At 48.5% G+C, this 14,465-nt stretch overlaps 1 protein-coding gene and 1 long non-coding RNA gene across 2 annotated transcripts; one reads left to right on the forward strand and one right to left on the reverse strand.

Annotated features, from left to right (window-relative positions):
* On the reverse strand, positions 1-5,420 carry LOC136288901 (uncharacterized). The gene is made up of 3 exons (XR_010720638.1): positions 5,354-5,420; positions 1,962-2,193; positions 1-558 (listed from the first exon to the last, which is right to left on the reverse strand). It is a non-coding gene; the product is annotated as an uncharacterized lncRNA (long non-coding RNA).
* Positions 5,421-5,530: 110 nt separating this feature from the next.
* TOPORS (TOP1 binding arginine/serine rich protein, E3 ubiquitin ligase) lies at positions 5,531-11,281 on the forward strand. Its single transcript, XM_066181454.1, has 2 exons — positions 5,531-5,723; positions 7,775-11,281. The coding sequence occupies exons 1-2, from the start codon at positions 5,565-5,567 to the stop codon at positions 10,754-10,756; spliced, it is 3,141 nt and encodes a 1,046-aa protein (XP_066037551.1). The 5' UTR covers positions 5,531-5,564; the 3' UTR covers positions 10,757-11,281.
* Positions 11,282-14,465: the final 3,184 nt, after the last annotated feature.

Here is a 14,465-nt window from a genome sequence, read left to right on the forward strand (position 1 = left end):
TATAACACTGTCAGTGAGCAGTTTCATAGACAGCTTTTTCAGAGAGAGGCAGTTCAGTGTATCAAAAAATGAGACAACTGGCTTTAAAACTTCATAGGTGTGGTTTAAGCCCAGCAGGCAACAAGTACTATGCAGCTGCTTGCTCACTCCCCCTCCAGCAGGATCAGGGAGAAAATCAGAGGAGTAGAAGTAAAAACTGTATGGGCTGATATAATAACAGCTTAATAGGTAAAGCAAAAGACACGCATACAAGCAAAACAAAACAAAGAATTCCTTCACCACTTCTCATATGCAGGCAGGTGTTCAGCCATCTCCAAGAAAGCAGGGTTCCATCACGTGTAACAGTGACTTTGGAAGACAAATACTCTCCCCCTTGATTCCTTATTCTTCACCCAGCTTTATATATTGAGCATAATGCCACAGGGTGTGTGATACCTCTTGAGTCTACTGACGCCAGTCCTGGCAGTGTCCCATCTTTTCCCAACTCCTTGTGTACCTCCAGCCTCCTCCCTCGTGGTGTGGGTGTGGATCAACAAAGGCCTTGGCTCTGTGGAAAACCTGCTCAGCAGCAACAGAAAGTGTGTTGTATTATCATCACTCTTTTAAGTACAAATCCAAAACACAGTCCCATACTAGCCACTGTGAAGAAAAACTACCCCAGAGAAACCCAGTACATTCTTTATTTCTTACTTCATACAATTTATGTCATGCTGTAGTCAGTCCTACATGATTTAATACAATCTCATTGACCCCCCCCCCCCCCCCCCCCAATCCCCTCTCCATCCTTTGATATAATACACAGTATCCTTCCCTTAGTCTCTGGACACCCCCTGCAAAAGCCCATCAAATGTCAACATATGTCCATAGAATGTCAACTGAATTCATTTCAGCATCCATCAGCTGGGGCTCTGTCTGTTCTGCTGGTCACTCATAGGATAGGGGAGGTGATGTGGTACTGGGGCCTAGAGCTAGCTCAAGTCAAGTCACTGCTGCATTTGCACTGTTTATTGTAAGACTTGTCCTCCATTGGTTCATGTGGTTCCTATTACAGTAATTCCTGTAAGGGAAACTCAAATAATGTGTTACAACAATTTAAAGGCACGTCCATTACTATTTCCAGCCCTGAGAATTTTGTGCCAGATTGAAGGGTTTGATAGTGTAATGAACTCCTCACCTAGCTTCTAGTCTGACTAGCAACGAGGAGCTCCTGCTATAGCAATTACAGGGTCTACCACAGACCTCCATGGGATGCAGAGGGACAGTCTGCCTGACCATGCCTTCACCATGGGGTGCAGGGGAATTTCTGCTTCATCACCTGGACCACCTCCTGCCCCTTCTTCTTTTTCAGGAAAAGGACTTCTCACACTCTTCCCCTATACTGAGGACTCATGCACAGGTCAGTCTCTATGACTCAAGTTCATACTGGAATGCCAGCCTGTTGAGTATAGCAGCAGACAGCTGCAATGCCCTGGCCACCTGCCAGCCCAGGCCCATCGTGGCTGTTATCAAGACATTCCCAGGCACAGCAGACTGAGATGATAAGAAGCACAGCAGTTCAGCTAACAGCCACCAACAAGCACTGGAATGCAATACACAGTGAGGTAAGTCATCCCTGTGGGCAAGCACTGGAGCCTGCTGATTAATAATTAAAAAGCCGTAACAGCTGAAAGCTTCATCTAGCACATTCCAATGTAGACTGACATAATCTGAGTTTTTTGAGCTCCACGTGGGTCCAAAGAAGGACTATTGTGGTTTAACCCCACCCAGCAACTAAGAACCCCATAACTACTTGCTCACTCCTCCGTGGCAGGATGAGGAAGAGAACTGGAAGGGTAAAAATGAAAAAACTCATGAGTTGAGACAAAGACAGTTTAATAGGGAAAGCAAAAGTCACACACAGAAGCAAAGGAAATCAAGGAATTCATTCACTGCTTCCCATAGGCAGGCAGGTGTTTACCCACCTGGACAGCAGGGCCCTATCATGTGTAATGATGACTTGGGAAGACGAACTCCATGACTGAACTTCCTCCCCTTCCTCCTCCTTTCTCCAGATGTATATGCTAAGCATGGCGCCATATGGTATGGGATATCCCGTAGGTCATTTGGGGTCATCTGTCTCAGCTGTGTCCCCTCACAATTCCTTTGACATCCTCAGTGTCTTCACTGGTGGCGTGGGTGAGGAGCAGCGAAGACCTTGGTTCAGCAGAAAAAATTTTATCAGGCCTATTTTCAGCACAAATTCAAATCACAGCCCGATGGCATGAAGAAAGCTAGCTCAACCCCAGCCAAAACCAGTACCTTGCCACTAGGTTAGAAGGAGGTATTTTCTAAATCTCTATGGAGCCTTTAATCCCACTTCAGTGTTATGGGGGAGGTAAAAGTGGCTTCTTACTTCTGCCATCATGCTGACATGACTTCAGGTCAGCGTCAGGATGTGGAAGTGAAGATGTTTCTAGGACCCTTGACATTTACTCTAGCATTGAGCTGTGACCAGCTCAGTACCAGAGAGAGGATACAGAAAATTGTCAAGACAGGCTAGAGAAGTAAAAGCTCTCTTGAGTGAGGCTCTCTTGAGTTCTTTCAATATACACAGAAACATCACACAGGTTTCTCAGTTAGCTAAGGGCCATGTCATAAAAAGAGGAAGTCTCCTTCTGCCTTCTTGTAGTCACTGTGCAAGGTCCTCAGCATCAGCAGGGACACTATTGAGTGTTTCATCTCTTTTGTGAGCCATCTCTGCCTTTCACTTCAGGGACAAGAGAAAACAAGACAGGTCTTGGTGCTCTGGAGATTTTTGCAGAAGCATCCCCGAACACACACACCGTGCAGCAGATAAGGTGAAGGGAGAGAAATTCAGCCGCTGTTGCTGCTGCTGCTTCCCCGTAGTCCTGCACGGCGCCAGCCTGCGGTGCAGGCAAGCCAGATTGGAGGGGATGCCGAGGAGTACTTTGCCATCTCGTGGCAGCTCCGAAGTAAAGCATCTCTGTGTGATCGCAAACACTCGCTGCCCGGAAGGAACAGAGCCAAAAAAGAGAGATTTCCTTTGAGCTGGCTGCAAAGTGACACTTGGAAGGTTTGCAGCAGAGCAGGCCACAACCCTGAGCTGACCGGTACCTGTCCATGTGCAGCCCCAGATGCATGCCAGTGGTGGAACCTGAAACAAAGGTTGAGAAGGTAATACTAAAGAGGACCCAGCCTGGGGCAGGCTGGTGGTCAGAGAGTATTTCTAACTCCTGCTCTTGGTGTTCTGCTGCTGTAGCTTCCCAGCGAGCCAGGGAAAGGAGTGGATAACTACAAGCTGGTGAAGGCTTCAATACCATGGTGAGGACAAAAGCACACTGAAGCTGAGCTTTTATGGTGTGGACAGTGAAGAATGATCCAGTCACTCAGCTTTGGCTCAGAGAAAGTCAGTGGAGAGGCAGAGAGCCTGTCAGCACAGAAACGTTTGGAGAAGCACTGCTACAGGTCTATGACAATTTTCATGTATTTGCAGGGTGATGTAGCTAAGATGGGAGATGCTGAACAATGCAGGGTGATGTAGCTAAGATGGGAGATGCTGAACAATGCAGGGTGATGTAGCTAAGATGGGAGATGCTGAACAAACTCAGGAATTGAACAATCTGAACCTTCCACTGACCTCCTTTCCCACAGGAGCTGTTGCTGCTGTGCCTGAGGGAGCATTGTCCATGGTGCCAGGAACACCAGAAGGAGGGCTGGGGGTTGTCCCTGCTCAGGGACTGCAGATACCACTGTAAACAGCATGGGCACTGCCAGTGCTGTGGCTGCTGCTCAGGGAGATGAGACCTCTCCACACTCTTATTCCCACAAAGCTGCTGGCACGGAAAATTCCTGCTGCTGACCAAGGTACTCCAGAGGACCTGATGGCAAAGGAAGGAGGACCAGGCCCCCCAAGAAAAGGTTGTTCCCCAGCTTCAAGAGGTATGTGGGATGAGGTATGTGCCAATCTGTGTGGGCAGTGGCAGAAGAGTCACATGAGTTCTGCTCTTCATAGCTGTGTATAAAACCAGCACCTCAAACCAGATCCCTTTTACTTCCAGAACTGCTTTTTCTCAGCGCAGAAATTATAAACCCCTGAAGAGCCTGGAATGTTTTTCAAGTAAACATTTATATTTCCATGACCCAGAGATGAACTGTCCAAGTGGGTCCCACCTTCCCTAAGAGCTGACACATGCACACAGCATTTAGCAAGAGTACAACTATTTGGAATACAAATCCCTCCTATTATGCCAGCAATGGGAGTAGGTAAGGGTAAGGGCCCCGATGCCAGCAAAGGGTGCAGGTGACAGTGAGGCTCCAGCCACTGGGGCAGGATGGGTACATGTGCCCCAGGTGCACCTTCTAGGGAACTGAGGCAAGTAAAATGAGTGAGTCTCGGCACCCACACACAAAGCAGGACTACAGGTCACAGCCCATATGCCTGGTGCTGCCTGCTGTGGACACAAGAGAGGTTGCATCTGCCCTGAACTGCAGGGAAAATTGCTGTGGGCAGGAATGTAACTCCTGAGCAAACTTCAAGGTGGGCTACGGGGTGAGAAGTAGGCCCTGGAACGAGGCAGGTCATAAAGGACTGGCTTGTGCTGCTACCTGGGGAGATCTTAGGAGTGGAGTGCCTGTTGGGAAGTGCCAGAGAACGTTTGCTCTTGAGCAGGAAGCAGGACCAGCTGATACGCGGGAATGAGTATAATGGCTCAGGATATGGGGCAGGCTTATCACATGGACAGAAGGGCTGTTCTGGTACTCTGGGGATCTGTGAATTCACGTGTGCTTTCCATATTGACTGTGGGTAAGAAAAGGGACAAGGCTGGCTGTGCTCGTGTTTTACCCAAGTCCTGGTAGTAATATATGCAGGTACTGTGGCAGGCTGCGCCCCACCTGGGGCAGCCTGCACAGCTGGCCTTGTCCGTGTCCTTTGCACACCTGTGTCTCCTGCAGATATGTGATAGTAAAAACCAGTAAGGAAAGTTATTTTTCTCTTTCCTAGTAACAGTTTATGCTTTATCTGTCTCTTTCCTCCATCCTATTTATGTTTTATCTGCCCAACCACCCAGACGGCTTCTCCAACCTTCCATAGATTCCTCTGCACCCTCGGAGACAATGCCAAGCTCCCGCTGGCCCCTGGGCTCTGCCATTGCCTAAGGCAGCCCCTGGGTCAGGAAGCGGCTCTCCAGCTGCCGCAGAGCGGCCATCCGCGCCCCGAGAACGAAACCCCGGGTGCGCACCACCACGGCAGCCACCACCTGCGGAACAAAACGGGTTCCGCGTAGGCGGCGGCACCGCCGCGTCTTCCGTCGCTTTTTTTTCCCCCAAGGACCGCCGCCCCAGAGTTGCTCACCGGGTCCCCGCACAGTACCGCCAGCCCGGCCACTTTCCCAGCGGCATCGCGGCCCCTCCCCGACCTCCGCCCCTCCCCGACCTCCGCCCCCCGGAATACCGTCACTCCGCCGGGCGCGGATGTGACGGCGACGGCCCCGGCCTCGCTCCCGGCACAGCCCGGCTCAGCTCCGCGCCCGCGGAGAGCCGTTCCCGTGGCAACGCCGCTGCCGATGGCGGACCCGGCCCCACGCCTGGCGGAGGGCGCCCGCCGCCGCCGCCCGCCAGGCGATGAGCGGCGAGAGCCTCCCGGCACCGGGCGCTGCCGGACGCGCCACAGGCTGAAGGCGGCTGCGGCCCTGGCCCGCACGGGAAACGTGGGCCCGGCGGCGGTGAGTGCGGGCCTGGGGGCGGGAGGAGCGCCGGGCCCCAGCGGGGCGCGGGCAGGCGGTCCCGAGGCGGGGGCGGCAGGCGGCGCGCGGGGGAGGGAGCGGCCGCGCGGGGCCGGGACCCAGTGAGCCCCCGGGGGCGCGGGCACTTCTGTGAGCGCCCCGAGCGCCGGTGCTGGCCCAGGGAAAGGCCTGCTGCCAGACCGGCTGCAAAACATGGGTTGATGGCTTTTGAAACAGGGTGGCAACTTACTTCCCTTGGACTGTAATGCTTTGGGGTAACGCCAAAACCTAAAATAACTTTTAAGCAGATGGATTTTTTTGTTGGCCACGTTTGACGTCTCTCGTGATTTCACCCTAGCCAGCTGCCAAGCACCAGGCAACTTCTTGCACACTCCTCAACCTGTCAGCTCAGGGAGAAAAACTCACCAGTTGAGATAAAACCAGTTAAGTAAGGACACCAAAAGCCATGCACACAACCAAAGCAAAACAAGGAATTCATTCCCTGCCTCCAGTAGGCACGCAGGTATTCAGCCATCTCCAGGACAGCAGGACCCCATCATGTGTGACAGTGATTTAAGCAGACAAGCATCATTCCAAATGTCCCACATTTCCTTCTTTCCCTTGTGTTATATATTAAGGATGATGTCACATGGTGTGGAAATCCCTTTGGTCAGCTGGGGTCACCTGTCCCAGCTGTGTCTCCTCTCAACCTCTCATGTACCCCCATGCACCCTCAACTTCTTTACCAGTGTGGAAGTACGAAAAGCAGAGATGACCTTGGCTCTGTGTAAGCCCTGCTCAGCCATATTCAAAACTCAGCCCCAGACCAGTCACTCTAAAGAAAATTCACTGTCTCAGGCAAAACAGCGCAACAACCTGACTAGATAAAGGGCATTGTGTGCTTGAGGATGACATCTGGTTGCTTCTGCTTCAGTCTTGAAAAAAAAAAAAATTTTGGCAGGAACATGTCCCTGGAGGTTGTCTAATCCAACAGGCTGCGTGTGGTCCAGCATGAATGCCCAACAAAGAGGGGCAGAGTGTGCAGGAACAGAACAGGTCCACCAGAACTTGTGTAGTGGTTTGAAAGCAAAACAAATGAGAGGCTCCAAGTCAGAGACACAATTTAATAGAAAAAAAAAAAAAAAAAAAAGTAAAATAAAATAGATGCAATAATACAAAAGACCACTGACAGAGTCAGAATACAACCTGAGCGGAGTGATGGCAACAGTCCAGATGAGGTGGTCTTCCTGAAGCAGTGATCCTGTAGAAAGGTCTGGTAGCTCGGGTCCTCTGGGAATCCAGTGGGTAAGCGCCCCTCTGGTGTTCAGAGTCTCAGCTTATATCCAGGCTGGAATGCTTGGTTCCTCCCTCTGGGCAGAGCATCTCACAATGGGATGGTGAGTCATGTGATAAGGCCTGATGGGCCCATTTAACAGGAGGTAGTCCAGGAGGGGGTTATCTGTGAGCTGTGTAGCAAAGGTGCTGATGGGGGGCCCATTAACAGAAGATAAGCCAGAGTGGAGGAGGCAGGGAGCACTGCCTCACCTGGTTTCAACAGTTCATGAAGATGGTGATAGAATATACTTCAACCCAGGACAACTTGGAAGGTGATAATATAGTTGAAGTGCAATTATTTTTTTGGCTGGTTTGTTTTAAACTCAGTTCAGAACTAACTGTTCTCATGCTCTTCAAGTATAAATGCTTGTTTTTTTAAGCTATGTTTTGGAGGATACCATGTAAGTAAAAAAATTTACTGACCACATCAAAGGAGTTATTTAAGAGTGAGGAAGAAGACAGGCCTGCCTTTTACCTTCATCTGTGTCAGCATGATTCGAGTGCTGTGTAAAACTTGCAGTGCTGAAGTGCTAGATCTCACAGTGAATAGAAGCCAAACAAAGTAATGAGGTAATGCTACCTCTTTGTTCAGCAATATTCAGAACCACTCCTGGGTTTTGCAACCTTAAAAGCAATTGTTATGGGTTTCTGCATCTAGAGTGTAAGCTTTTTGTGTCTCTATGGTAGCAATGATCTTCTGTCTCTGTCTTTTCTAGACCATGACTTCAGATAAGGAGTTTGCAGAAGACAGCAATTTTTCGCCAAAAGCCAGCACCAGTAAGCTGCCGACAGATGCGTCTCCTGACTCCAAATGCCCCATCTGCCTGGACAGATTTGACAACGTTGCGTATCTGGATCGCTGCTTGCATAGGTTCTGCTTCCGCTGTGTCCAAGAGTGGTCGAAAAACAAAGCAGAATGCCCGCTCTGCAAGCAACCCTTTTTTTCCATTTTCCATACCATTCGCGCTGAAGATGACTTTAAGGAGTACATACTCAGCCCTTTAGAAACCAGCTCTTTTGCCAGCCCCGACGGCCGGAGGTTTCGTTACCGCACTACCTTAACAAGGGAACGCCGCACGCGCAGTTCCCCTTCCCGAAGGATGCTGTCCCCTCCAGATAATGGGATGTTGTTTGAAGGGTTGTCGAGTGAGCCGAGGCGACACAGACACAGAGAGATCCAGCAGATGATCAGGAGGCTGGCCTCAAGGAGGAAGGCTAGCGCAGAGGGCAGGTCTCTGCGACAGATCCAGGAGGAGGACATGATCAGCTTCCGCAGGGCTCTGTACCGCACCGGCGTGCGCATCCGCAGCATTCAGGACGGCGGCCGATACCGGGAGATTTCGGCAGAGTTCTTCCGCCGCAACCCCGCTTGCCTTCACCGGTTGGTTCCTTGGTTGAAGCGAGAACTTACAGTCCTGTTTGGTGCCCACGGATCTTTGATCAATATTGTGCAGCACATAATCATGAGTAACGTAACTAGATACGATCTGGAAAGTCAGGCCTTTGCTGATGATTTAAAGCCGTTTCTGCTGAATCGGACAGAGCACTTCCTGCATGAATTCATCAGTTTTGCTCGTTGTCCTTTCAACTTGGAAGCGTACGATCAACATGCCAATTATGACTGTCCTGCGCCATCATATGAGGAAGGAAGCCATTCAGACTCATCAATTATTACAATATCTCCAGATGTGGCATACCCGCAAGGGCCAGGTAATAGTTTGTCTGTACCTGGTCTTGGTCAGGCCCCCTGGGATGATGAAACCCCAGGGCCTTCCTATTCCATTTCAGAAGAGGTTCGTGCAACCGTAGCTTCTCCTCTGGAGTCATCTGGAAGTTCTGATGAGGACTCTGCTTCAGGGAGTCGAAGAACTAAACTGCAGACTGAGTTACAGGCTAATGCCGACTCAAATGACAGTGGCTCTTCCTCAGACAATTGTGTCATTGTTGGGTATGTTAAGCCGTTAGCTGAGAGGACACCAGAGGTGGTTGAGCTGTCCTCTGACTCTGAGGAGTCGATCAAGGAAGAGAAAAAGGAAGATGTCAAGGAACAGCGACCGGTCCAGTGTCACAGCTGGAGTGACAGTGAACTGAGCAGGAGCTTCTCACCCTATTCCCCAACATACAGAGAGGATGTAGGAAGTTGTAGAAGCTGTGTATCTCCTACAGTCGAGAAGATGGAATCAAAAGAAAATGAGAAGAACAAATGTGTAAGAAAAGATCTGCCTTCACAGGACTTGAGTTGGAGCCCCTCTTCAGGGAGTGACACAGTATGCTCCCCTTGGAATCACAGATCTTCTAAAAAGGGGAAGTCCAGAAGCCCACAGTCCTGTTCACGGGATAGTCGAGGCAGTCATGGCCGTCGGTCTAGAAGGGAGCACCGTAGCAAAATCCAACTTAAAAGGAGACAATCAAGAAGCAGAGATAGTAGCAAACACAGGAGTAAAAGAAGCAGCAGAAGGTCAAGGGCTCATGACAGCAGAGCCTCTCTGAAAAGCCAGAGGGGCTCTCTAAGTGGTGAGAGCACTCCATCCAGAGAAGTGAGCAGATCACGTTCACGTAGCAAAGGCCCCAGTAAAAGGAGATCAAGAAGTAGAGACAGTGATCGTTATTATGTAAGAGACAGTTATCAAAGTAGACACCAGTGGGGTTCTGCTTTCTGTAGTCGAAAGGTATTTGGAGACAGCTATGAATCCTCCAGCAGAAGGAGGACCCGGTCTAACACTCTTTACTCAAGGCAATCTGCTAGTCCAGAATACAGGATACGATCATTTATTGAGAGGACAGATCTGCATAGCCAGAGGGGACTCCATGAGAGACACTATTACTGTTATGAACGATGCAGGTCAAGGAGTCGGTCAAGCAACAGATCAAAGACTCCTTCTGGAGGAACTGACAGAACAAAAAGTGAAAAGCCTGGTGGAAAAAGGAAGTACAAAACTCGCCACCTGGAGAATCCGTTCATGGAGAGCACAAGTCTAGAAAGAGAGAATGACTCCAAGAAAATTTCCTCAAAGTTTGGTGACCGCTGCAAAAATGAAGATAGCCTGCCAGACAATCGTGCAAGCAGCGAGACAAAGCATAAGAAAAGGAAGAAGAAGATGAGGAGTCCAAGTGTGGAGATAGTCTATGAAGGAAAAGCAACAGACACAACGAGGCATCTTAAAAAGAAAAAGAAAAAGCATAAGAAGAAACACCGGAAACATCACACAAGTAACTCAGTACATTCTTCTCCGGTGGTGATTACAATTGATAGTGATAGTAGCAAGGAGCCAGAAAGTACCGAATGGGACAGCAGTATTACATGGACAGGCACAGCTCAGATAAATGAGAGGGAAAATGAGTCTCCATCTTCTTTTCTGAGGAGGACAGGATATGAGGAGACTGGAGGAGTAGACAAAAAGTATGGTATCCCTGCCACAAGGGAAAACTTAGATGGTGGCATTAGAAATACTGATGTCAAACTTCAAGAAACAGCGGCTGATCAGAGTATTACCATAGTGGATACCAGCAGTGACGTCTCTCACACAGAAACTGTAACCAGTTATGTTCAGGAAGCACCAGCAGCGCCTTCCAGACAGCTGCCTTCCCCCAGGACTTCCTTCCTAGAGTGTCCAGAGAGAGAGCCGTTGATACTAAGACTGCCGAAGAGACTTGTCAACAGATCCTCATGGTTTGACTTCCCAGAAGAAAAAATGTAGTAGACTTGGAACACTTGTTAAAACTGAATTTAACTACTTTTTTTTTCCCCCTTGAGAACTAAAATGTCTGATAAAGTTTGTTTTTGTTAAAAAAATGTCTAGGAAATGTATAAATTTTTTGAATGTGTGTGTACTTTTAAGTCAAAGGAGATAGAATATTGCTAGTATGTAATTCTTAAAGTTTGTTGGAGCTCTGACTGTTTGGAACTTCTAATTTCATAAAGCCTTCTACAGAGTATTTCAAAGTTTTGTGTAAGCCAAACGACAGAAAAGGAGCCCAAAACAAGAGCCAGGAAATGCATTTTATGGGGATTGCTCTTTTTAGACAAGGGAAACATTGTTTAGTTTATAAAAAGTGATTCAGTCTGAATTCCAGCATCATTTCAATCTCTTTGGTTTAAGCTGATCTCTGCTGAAAAGTAGTTAGTGATTTCTACAGAAATTCTCAAAGGACTTTGAGTAATTTTAAGGTAAGCTGTGTCAAAATCTGAATAAAGCAATAAATTTTTTGTTTGTTTAAATATATTTACATATGTACTGTGTGTTTTTTGCAAATGGAGTTTTTTCTTTTGGTTTGGAGCATCTCACATATTCAGACCATTGGATATTTGTGCAGTCAGGAATACCCCAGGTTGGAAAGGTGGTCTGGAGATCAGCTGGTACAAGCCTTCATGAAAGCAGGAACTGTGATCAGATTGCATGGGATTGGTTTGGTCTTGAGTTGTCCCAAAAGCTGGGTGCTTGCTCTGTCCTGCCATTTCTAACATAGGAGTATTCCCTTGAGAAACTTTTTTTTTTTTCAGATTTTTTTTTTGTTTGTTTGTTTTATAGGAGCCTGTGTGTTCTGCGTAACATTCTACAGCTGTGCAGCCTTCAAGGAGTCTTTTCCTCTTCTTTATACCCTATGACTGCATACCTGAAAAGCATCTGTCTTGTCTAGCCTCGGCATTAAAACACTTTCTCCTAACCCCCTTAAAATAACCAACATTCACCCAGCTCAGCACATCCTAGATGTCCTGCTGCAGGTATGTGCAATGCACAGGGCCCTGGCAGGGTTTTGTTTTCCAGGTTTGTCCCTTCTCTGTATGCACAGCAGTAGCTTTGAGGGCTGAATGAGGAGGTTACCTTCTCTGTCTCTCCTGCAGTACCTCCATGAGTTTGATGGATTTGACCTTGACTGATTGCCTACCAGATACTCACCAAGCTGCTCTGTCACTTCCCTTTCTCCACAGGATGGGGGAAAAAGTAAGATGGGAAAGCTGTGTTGAGATAAGGTAAAGGGAGAGTACTGTCACTAGCCAGATAGTATCAGGGGCATTTAGTATCTTCTGTTGACAATGAAAGGTTGAATAAGGGGATAAGAAGCAAAGGCAAAACTAAAATTTCCCTCCCTTCTCAACTTCACTCTTTCATTACAGGGTCTTCTACCTCCTCCTCCCCAGCTGTGCAGAAGGATGGGAAATGGGTATTGTGGTCAGTCCATAACATTCAGTCTTGCTGCTTACTTCTTACACTGTTCTCTGCTCTAACAGGGGCCCTTTCTACAGGTGCGCAGTACTTCTGAAATAGATTGCTCCAGCTGCCAGGAAATGTGCTCCTGTGTGTGCACCTAAATACAGGCTGCAGCTCCTGACAGGAGCCTGTTCCTGTGTGGGATCTCTATGGGCTGTAACTTCCATCAGGGCATCTCTACCTGCTCCAGAGTGGGCATTTCCATGGGCTGCAGGTGGGTCTCTGCTCCACTGTGGTTATCCTGGGGCTGAAGGGGGCAGCTTGTCTCACCATAGTCTTCATCACCTGGAAGTGCCCAAGCTGTGTAGAAGGGCTGCTCTTGCCCAACCAGTTGTCATGAGTTGGCTGAGCCTGAGTGAGAATCAGGAGTGATGAGAGTCAGTCACCTCCACTTTTGCCCCTGGGGGCATCTCTGGGCTGCAGGGGTTGGGTTGGTCCCTACCTTGGGATTAGGTTTCAGAGAGCACAAATGTCTGAAGGAGCCAGGCACTGGGAGGCCTGGGGGCCATGTGGTGTGAACCATAGTGGTGGTCTTGCCATGGTTCCTTCTGGCTATTGGCTGCTAAAAGCTCCCTGGTGTCTCCTGGGAATGAATGTAGTGGCTTCCTTTGTTCTGTTTAGCCCTGACAGCCTCTCCAAATTCCTGTGGAGGGCAGGGGCTCAGGGATGGGTGTCCCTGGCAGATGGGTCATGGATTAATGGTGCAAGTGCCTTTGACTGGAAGCCTTGGTCAATTCACAGAGCTGGGGTATCCTTGGTATAAGTGGGACTTGTCCTATACCTGGAGTGCTGGGATGGAGGGTACAGACTATTGCGAAGAGAGCAGGGCAAGGTGGAGCTATTGCACTAAACAGAAGGCAGAGGTTTGATGGTACAGCCCTTAGAGTTGGTGATGATGGGAGTCTCTGGGTGAGGATGAAGGGATGGAAAAGAAAGCAGATGTGGTGGGTATCTTCTATCAACTGCCCATCCAGGACATCAGTGCTGAGAAGTCAATTTGACAGGCCATTAGGAGAAATCTCCAGATCAGCAACCTTTGTCCTTTTGGCAGATTTCAACTTTCTAGAGACCAGCCGGAAATGCCGTCCTGCTGTGGTGAGCAGATCTGAAAAAGTCCTACAGTTTGTGGGAGAGCACTTTGTATCATAAGGACTCAGAGAGAAAACTAGGAAAGATGCCCTAGACTTGCTGGTTGGGACTGGAGAAGGCCTGGTGGGAGATAGCATGGTCTTGGCCACAGTGATCAGGAAATGCTTCAGCTTAAAAATTTCAGTGCAATGAGAAAAAAACTGCAGGTTGCTTCTTTGAGAGAGCAAACATTGCACCACCCAGGAGTCCCCTGGGAATCTGCTTTTGAGGGCTCAGGAGCTGCATGCTGCATGGGACCTTCTGCAAACACTGCAAAAGAGCAAGCTGTCAGGAAACATTCTCAGTACTTGAGGGACATTTACTGCGTAGGAAACCTTATTTGGTTGTTTTTCATGATACTCATTACTAGGAATTTGTCATTAAAACATAAAGGGTGCCTAGGGCAGTGAGCACAACTGAGGAAAACGTGCTACAGGCAGCCATTGATTTCCAGTGCTGCTTTGTGTAAACTGGCTCATCACTTCCACTGCACCTACCTGCAAAATGTGAGTAAGCACTATGGTTTGGTGTCAGCTGCTACTAGGAATTCTACTTGTGTAGAGAGCATTGTGGTTTAACCCCAGCTGGCAACTAACTACCATGCAGCTGCTGACTCACAACACCCTGCCCCAGTGGGATGGTGAGGAGAACTGGGGGAAAAAAAAGAAATGTGAAACTTGTTGGTTAACAGTTTAATAATTGAACTTGAGAAAAATAGTAGTATTAATAATAGTAATGAAGAAAGAGAGAACCAAAGAAAAGGAAGTAATGTACAGTACAGTACAGTACCACCTGCTGGCCAATGCCAAACCCAGATAGGCCCTCTTCTACGTAACTCCCTCAGTTTATGTACTAGATGTGACAGTCTATTTTGTGGAACATCCCTCTGACCATTTCACGTTGCCTGTTCTGGCCATGCTCCTGGCCACATTTTTTGTGCACTTTCTCACTGGCAGAGCATGAGCCACTGAACAGTCCTTGACTCAGAGTAAGCACTCTTAGCAACAACCAAGCCTTTGGTGCATTATCAGCATCATTCTCATACTGAATCTGAAACACAGTGCTGTAC

Source organism: Chamaea fasciata, unplaced genomic scaffold, assembly GCF_029207755.1.
Source record: "Chamaea fasciata isolate MVZ Bird 193981 ecotype frontalis unplaced genomic scaffold, bChaFas1.0.hap1 SCAF_4, whole genome shotgun sequence".
Taxonomy (NCBI): domain Eukaryota; kingdom Metazoa; phylum Chordata; class Aves; order Passeriformes; family Sylviidae; genus Chamaea; species Chamaea fasciata.